Source organism: Agelaius phoeniceus, chromosome 1 (assembly GCF_051311805.1).
Source record: "Agelaius phoeniceus isolate bAgePho1 chromosome 1, bAgePho1.hap1, whole genome shotgun sequence".
Lineage (NCBI taxonomy): Eukaryota > Metazoa > Chordata > Aves > Passeriformes > Icteridae > Agelaius > Agelaius phoeniceus.
Window position 1 is genome coordinate 55,347,537 of NC_135265.1, and position 8,387 is coordinate 55,355,923.

General features: G+C 39.2%; 1 protein-coding gene across 1 annotated transcript in view; it reads right to left on the reverse strand.

Moving 5' to 3' along the window:
- The window catches only part of POU6F2 (POU class 6 homeobox 2), a 308,911-nt gene extending 308,599 nt beyond the window's left edge, over positions 1 to 312 (reverse strand). The window contains exon 1 of the mRNA XM_054644613.2: positions 208 to 312. Within this exon, the coding sequence (XP_054500588.1) occupies positions 208 to 312 (105 nt within the window). The remainder of the gene's footprint in view (positions 1 to 207) is intronic.
- Between the last annotated feature and the right edge of the window lie 8,075 nt (positions 313 to 8,387).

The following is an 8,387-nucleotide window of genomic DNA, read 5'->3' on the forward strand; positions in this document are numbered from 1 at the left end:
GGATGGTAATTTAGTTTTTTCTAGTGATTTCCTGGCCAGATTATTGTGTTTCTTTTGCCTTTCTCACTTTCAGTACTACACTCGCTGGTAGCTGAAGATACAGATAGAAAGATGGTACTGTAAATATGAATTATGTGAATCATATGGTTAGACCCTTGTGAAAAAAAAAAAAATAAAAGGGGAGTTGAGAAATGGCTGACTCCATACCTGACCAATTACAGCTTGCATGGTCCCTGTGTCCTGCTGAGCTGAAAGATCGCAATCCATCATATGTAGTCTTTGAAAAGGAGAATGGGGGTTTCTGGCATGCATCTGTCAATCAACTTCTGCACTCACAACCATCACCAAAAGCAAGGGAAAAAAGTCAAGCTGCTCCACCAAATAGGATGAAATAGTCATGTGACCTTCAGCACTCTCACACACATACATACTTCCATAGAACGTATGAATTTTCTGCAGATATGAAATGACATTGACAAATACCCAATACCAAGTAAATAAAGTGAGACAAACAGCTACTCACCAAAGAGAAAACACTTGCTGTAATCTTCAGCCTAAAGATTTAATATACCTAAAAGGTATTTTAAACTGAGTGTTTTCTTTAGAGCCTAAACTTTTCAGATAAGGTGATATGATTTTATATATGCAGACAGTGGTCAGAACTTTAACCCTTTGCGTCCTCTTGCAGCCTCTAATTTTGTTCCCCCCCTTTATCCTTCTACTTCATAGCTTTTTGAGTTCTTGATTTTTTTTTCTTTAAGTTTCTTTTGTGTCAAAGTGAAGTGGCTTGTATTGCCATCTTTGGATTTGCAGAGATTATGAGAACTCGATGGAAAAAAATTTCTAACAGGAAAAAAAGAAGCAGGAGCTGAGAAACCTGTGTCTGTACTCACAAGTCAAAGCATCTCACTGCTTTACTCCACCAGAAGTCAAATGTTTTCTTTACTGGAAATATATATTTAAGTATTAGTTTATGTGAGCTGTGATGAGCACTCCAAATATTAAATATTCAGACTATGTAAATCCTACTTACAGAATCCTTTCCATTTTGAAGGTTAGCAGAATTTTGGTTCATTCACTGCTCCACTGAACTGACATAAAATGTTGTTACTTAGGAAGGCAAACATTACCATTTTTTTTGAATGGAAGCAGTTTGTTTCATGTATCTCCCCCTCTGAGTTAAGATTTGCAAGAATTTCCAAGCCTATTTTTTATTCTTGTCAAAATATATCACCCACTTGTCTCCAAAAACTGAGTGTCCTGCACGACATGCTGTAGCATTGATTGCTGATACGTTATTGGCCAGTGATTGCTGAAGGGTGACATTAATGTAACCTCGTAGCACTTTAACCCTTTGAAGATCAATACAGTCCTCCGGCAATATAGTAGAATAACAGCCCATATACTTTTTGCTGTATTACAGCTTCATATGAATATTAGTGCATCTTTCTATCCTCCTCAAATTGCATTTCAGTTAGTAGTGCAAACAACACACTTTCTAAAGGACGTCAGAAGCAAAAAATGCAGAAAAAAACCCAGTCTAGTCTCTATGCTTAACCTAATACACCCTTTTCATTTCAGTAAGTTCCTGGCAATATTTTGACATTATTATTTCATTTTTAAAGGCATTGAAAATATTGATCTTAGCTTTTATGGTCAATGAAATGTGCGAATATCAACAATATTCTAATTGTAGGCACTTGCCAGTCTCCTACTACAGAATTTCAAGATTCAACATCCAGAAGTGTTTGGAATGTGATGAAGTGCATGTATATGAGCATATATGTGTGTATGCATATATATGTGTATGTATGTGCATACGCATGGAAGTATAGAACAAATGAAATGTGTGTTGAGGGAGTGAGATAGGCAGGGAATATCCAGTTTTTGAGTTTTTATAATACATTTTTTTAAATGTTAAGAAAAAACTTAGGAAATTTTGATACATATTTTAAAAATTAGAAATAAGAATAATTCACATGTAGATGCATGGGGACCCAGAAGTGTTCCTAGGACAACAAAATATTTTAGCATAATAAAGTTTTCAAATCAAGGATTTTTAGAAAGATATACAATATTAACAATGAAATATTGCCTCTGGAAGGAGGAGGAAGGAGTACCTGAAATGTTGTTTCCAACATTTGCTATGCATTTCATTTATAAATATAAATAAAATGCACCATTTGAGCTGAAATCTTATCTGCTTCTTACTCATGAAAGAAAATACACTGAACTATTACCTTGGGCTGCCTTCTGGTCAGCTGAGAATTTGCTGCGTCTCTTCATCCAGGACAATTCTATGGAAAAACCAGGCAGTATTGTGAAGGCCATAATCAACATCCATATCATCACAAGCAATTCAAAGTACAACTGGTAAGTGGGTGAGTGAGTAGAGGAGATTGCCTCAGCTGTCTCCAGGAAAACAGACACGCTAAAATCAAATACTACACATGAATTTGAAAGAAAAGTTAAGGATGTCCATTTTACAGTTTTTCTTCAGGAGAAGTCTTTCTGCAGTGGGTATGCACAAACACCTTTCAAATTCCTTTAACTCATTTAACTAAACCTGGTAATTAGCACTGCGAGGTTTTTATTAGTGGAGACACTGACAGAGACATTTGTTGCAGAACAGAAATAAGCACAGTGTTGTACGCACACAAGTCTGCTGCACCCTTACATACCATTAAGCAACCAGTGGCTTGCACACAACACCAGCAGAGCTGCAAGAGCTCCCTTCTCCCAGAGTGAGATATATGCTACCTCTCTTTTTACTATAATTAACCTACACTTCCAGGAAATGCCAATCTACTATCTAAAATGTAAAACAAAATCCCTGCAGTTAATGCCTCTGCAGAATTTACAGCACCATTGTTAATCTGAACAGCTCCAAGAGCCTCCTGTGCTACTGCTGGAGCTGCCCTTACCTCTGAGGAGCTGGAGACCTTTTCCCTCAGCCAAATCTACCTGATCATGTCTGTAGGGGCAGCACAGCTGATCCCTGAGCACTGTTTCATCTTTGCTTCTCATCCTTCAGCCCTTCCACTGGCCATCTCCTGAAAGGTGTGGGTCCCACTTTGTCTTTTTACTTACTCTGAGGAATTATCTCCCTAACATCTCCCACTCTCCCTACTCGCTCCCTCCCCTGAAAACACACACTTCCTTTGCTGCTGGAAAGGTGATTTAGCTCTCCTGTCAGCAGTCAAAAAGGTGAGAGAGCAAGATAGTGCCTAATTTGCCACAGGGCAGACTCAGATGGAGAGCAGGGTGCAAAGGGGAACTTGAGTTGCCAGGTTTGCTCTAGCACAAGCATCTTGTGGAAAATTACTGAAAGACAGAATGACAAATACTGCTTACCAACCAGCTGTGCTGCATCTCCAACAGAGACCTTCTGTTCTCCTTTGAAACTTTTTATCCATGGCTCTACTTCAGCATACCTGAGAGGAAAATAGTTATGGAGTCACAGCTATCTATGGCAGCTATGCCTTCCTACAGGCATTCCCCTTCAGCACCTGCCACAAAGGTTTGCATTACTGTACCTAAAATCATTGAGAGAGGGCTTACACAGGGAGGAGGCTGATTTATCACTTAATTCAATGTGCAAAATCAAAGTGGTAAAATGCCTGTGTTTTGAGTTGCACACTGGATTTCTGGCAGCCAGGGAAAGTGTAAAACTGAATACCTTTAACTGCAGTAGACTTTCCCTGTTTAATTGAAACAATAATTTAAAAAAGGTACTTTTTAATAGAATAATGTGCTTGATTTTACCTCACAGATACACAGCTAAGAACTTGTGAAAAAAGTATTACTGTATAAAATAATTTCTTTCCTGTTTTCCAGGAGAATATATGTTTCCTGGGTGGCAAAACCTAGTATTTAGAATTATACAGCAATGCAAAACCCAATTACTTCATAGCTAAAATGTGTTAAAACACATGGTCATTTTAAAATGCTCATTATTTATTATTGTCTATTGTTTTTTCCATCCTGAACTAGAAGCCTTGTGATCAACAGAGCCCCGGGCTTTACTAAAATACCTTTAGGCACTTGATTACATGCCATAGCAGAACTTGCAGCAGATTTAGTGAATTGAGCAAGACACTCCTGCTTACAGCATTGGTACACTAGGGGGACTCTTTTTCCTCTTTTCTCGAGTGACAGATGCAGGGCACTGTCAGAACAAGCTGTCGTACCTCACACTACAGGCCCTTTACTCACCCCTTAAACACACAAGACCCAGTCTTGCCCTCTTCGAAAATTAACAAATCAAATTCTAAATTGTCAATGACTTCCTTCCTCTCTCACTCTCTCTAGCCATCTTTGCCAAACTGACAGTATATGGCATTTTGCATCTTAATTTTCATAGATATGTGAGTGGGGTTTCTGTATGAGCAAAATTCTGCTGAATTTTGCTAATTCCAAAATAATTGTTTTGTATTAAGAGACAGCAATGGATTACAGTTCCTGCCTCTGCAAGCCCATTTTGGCTAATCACTTTTATATTCTGCTATTAAGAAATAGCAGAGGGAATTCTGCTATTAAGAAAACCTCTGATACTTCTAATTTCTCCTCCTCCAGATTTCATTAATGTATAATTTCTGGGTTTCCTCCCACTGCCCCAGAGCTCCATTTTTCAAAAACCAAGCTACTGGCACATACTCACTTCAAGAATGACACTTCCTTCTCTTCCTGTATCATGTAAAGGAAATTCAGGAAAAGATGTTTCTGTGCCTAAATTGCTAGAACAAGGCATAATCTACATTATACTCCTTTCTGTACAGCCAGTGGAATGGCTTTCCCTCAGTGTGTATCCTTCACTCTCTAAAGAAAACATCTGCAAAAAACTTTCTTTTTCTTGTTATTTTAGAGAAAAGGGACTTGCTATAACACTTTGTATCTTTGGAAATGTAGAAATAAATTCTCCGCCTTTCCCTCTAGATCTAAGAAGCTGGTTTGATTGAAAACCTATTTTTGTGTTTTAGGAAGGAAAAATGTTCAACAGATCTTTCAGTTTTCTGATTCAACTGGAATTTATATAAAATTAAAAATCTAGGAAATGGGAATGGGATTCTTTTTCCATAGTAAACTACATCGTGAAGAGACAGCACCTTCCTCCTCTACTCCTATGCTAAGTGGTCAGAGGTGATTACACCAAGGATGATAGAATCTAGCTAATCAGAGGACTCACACCTCTCAGGTGAAATTGAATTGTGGAGGAAAAACATGTTGAGAGGGAGGAGGGATTAGCAAGAAAGGGTAATATCGACTGGGTAAGGTTTAAGAATATACTTCCCAGGTACATTCCCAACTCCAGCATTCTAATAAAACCACATTCTTCGTGTCTCATGGCGTTTTCTGCAGTATCTGGTGCAATGGGCTTTTTAAGACCTCTCACTTATTGGATATACCATGGATAATAATGGAGATTATAACCATGTGGGTATAGCATATCCAATAATGGAGATTTACACCATGTGAAGAACAGACCATATTTGGGTGAACTAACATCATTCAAGTGAGGCAAATAAGAAATCTAAATGGACAAAAATATGATGCTTACTGTGAATGGAATAATCTTTTTCCAAAACTTTTCCAAAATCTTTGGCAGGATATAGAACATGTCAAGGACATTAGTTACATAAAAAATAAGGCATATTTTTCTGTTAATTGAGTAATAGAATGTATTAATGAGTCATATCAGTAACTGTATAACTCTTCAGAGTTAATGTTCTTACCATGCTGTTATGGTTATAGAGCAAAGGGGTGGAGCTTCTAGCAGCATTTAATTCCATACCACCCACATCATGGCAGAGGCATGGGTTTAGCAGGAGGAAGCCAAGGCCAGAAATGGAAGGATTGTCATCTTTCACCTAGCTCAGGGGAGAGGATGTGCAGGTTTCAGGGTCAGCCTGGCAGAACTGGCCCCTTTCTGCCACCAGCAGTCTCCTTCCTGTGCCTCTGAGTGGTGAGTTTTCTGGTTTAGTGCTGAAAGACAGCACCAGCAAGCCTGAGATGCTGCTGCAAGAAAAAGAAAAGGGAGAGAGCAGTGGTGGCACAGAGCGGAGTCCAGCTGAGTACCCTCTTTTATCAATATTGTTGTGGTTATTGTGATTTTTCAGTAAATTGTGATTTCATCCTAAAACATCTCCTAGTGTTTTCTCCACTTTTGAAATAGGATGGGGAAAAGGGGGCAGCTTCAGTGAGTTTAATTTTCTTGCTGGGTTTTAAACCAGCATGTGATGGTGTTCACAGGGGTCTCAGGTTGAGGGAAGAGACGAGGATCTGACTCCACGTTTCAGAAGGCTTGATTTATTATTTTATTATATATATTACATTAAAACTCTACTAAAATAATAGAAGAAAGGATTTCATCAGAAGGCTAGCTAAGAACAGAAAACGAAAGAATGATAACAAAGGTTTGTGGCTTGGGCTCTCTGTCCAAGCCAGCTGGGCTGTGATTGGCCATTAATTAGAAACAACCAACATGGGCTAATCAAAGATACACCTGTTGCATTCCACAGAAGCAGATAATCAACGTTTACATTTTGTTCCTGAGGCCTCTCAGCTTCTCAGGAGGAAAAATCCTGAGGAAATGATTTTTGGTAAAAGATGTCTGTGACACCAGCACACACACCAACAGAGAAAACCAGATGGTTTCACAGTGTGTGTGATGATGATTAACTTCTTGTTCACTGGTATATTTGCTTTTATTTACTTGAGCTGTAAATTGCTCATCTTGCATAGGTGCTACTTCCACTTCAACACAACACAATAAAGTGACAGCATCATAAGAGACAAGAAAATGAGTGGAGGTGGATGTGACAGAAGGGGAGTGTAGTGACAGTGAAAGCACACATTTCCTATACACTACATATGCCTCAGATTCCCAGCTCCTAAGTAGATGCCTCTCTTCAATGGAAAAAAAATAAAAAAGCCCAAATAAAATTATGTACCGATATACCTCTGCTTCTCTTGCTCCAAGCACTGTAGATGATGTTTGAATATTTCCTGTATCAAATAAAGGTATACTACATACAGAGATGTACTTCCTGGCATTACATTAGGACACGTCTCAGTGAGAAATATTTGATCTTCTGATTGTCAGTTCATGAAATTTGGTTACAGACTTTATATCCTGCTGTATATTACACAGGATCAGGAGAGAAAATGTGATAGGTTTGAGCTACTGAAAGGGGTGCTATGTACTAATTGTTCCTGAGTTTGTTTCATTTATCAGTAAATTGTGCTATTTGCTTATTCATGGGGAAAGTCAATGAGTGATGACATTTATTATAAATGCAGTTAATAGAAAAACCTATATTTAAGTTTTGCTCGCAATTTTTCCTTTAAGATGTTTATGACTCTTTGCCAGACTTTTATGCTCAGACACCTGCTGAGGATCAGTTTGTGGTCTACAGTTTGGCCATATGTCAACCAGAAGGTTACATGGTGAGGCAGGATAAGTTCATGGAGGGCAATCAGCTGATGGGTTGATGAATACTTTGACACCCTTTGGCTTAGGAAATACCTTAATTGCAAAATGTTTCAGGATGAAGTTATGCAAGGAGACTGCCAGGGAGCAGCAAGTGCCTGCTGCTCACTGAAGGCAGGCAAGTCAGGAGCTACTGCTGACCTTGGCACAGGTGGGGAGCTGTACTGACCCTGGCCCATGCCCCCATCAACAGGGCACCGTCCTGTAGGCCCTGGTCCAGACAGGCAGAGCCAGCAGCTAGTAATCTGTTCTAAAAAGACCCTCTGATAGAGGGAATGAGCCAGATCCAGGGGCTCGCCAGGGAGACTAGCAAGAGATACAGCTGGAAACAGACCTGGAGACAGGACTGTATCATGGGTTTCAGGTCCATCCAGGAGTCAGGGCTGGAGACAAGACTTTGGTTGAGTGGTCCATCCAGGATGGCAGCTCTCTGCAGCTATATTTAAAGATTCTTCAGGTGAACAGATATGTTCTGGCAACTTTATGCACTCATCGCACCAGTTTTGCAAACTCATAACCATGTGTATACTAGAAGACTGTTTTTTATATTTTCATCCAATAATTAAAAAAGAAAATAAGTTTCTTTGTGTCTGAATGATATCATTAGTCATTTCACCACACTGACAATCACAGATGGTTTCAAGTGGGCATATAAAAAGCAAACTCTTCAATCCTTCTTGACATCTCTCCTCCAGGCATGTACGGCCTCTAAAGAGAGGCAACTGCCTTTTGGTGTTGGATGCCCACCTATCCAGCCACCTCCTTATCCATGTCAGCAACAACCTTCCTTTTCATTACACAGCTGCAGAATTAATTTTAAAGTTCATCAGCAAGCTTTATTCATGCTCCAGGAGAGTAAAGTGTATCCCCAAAGACAGCAGGGACATGAACTGCATCT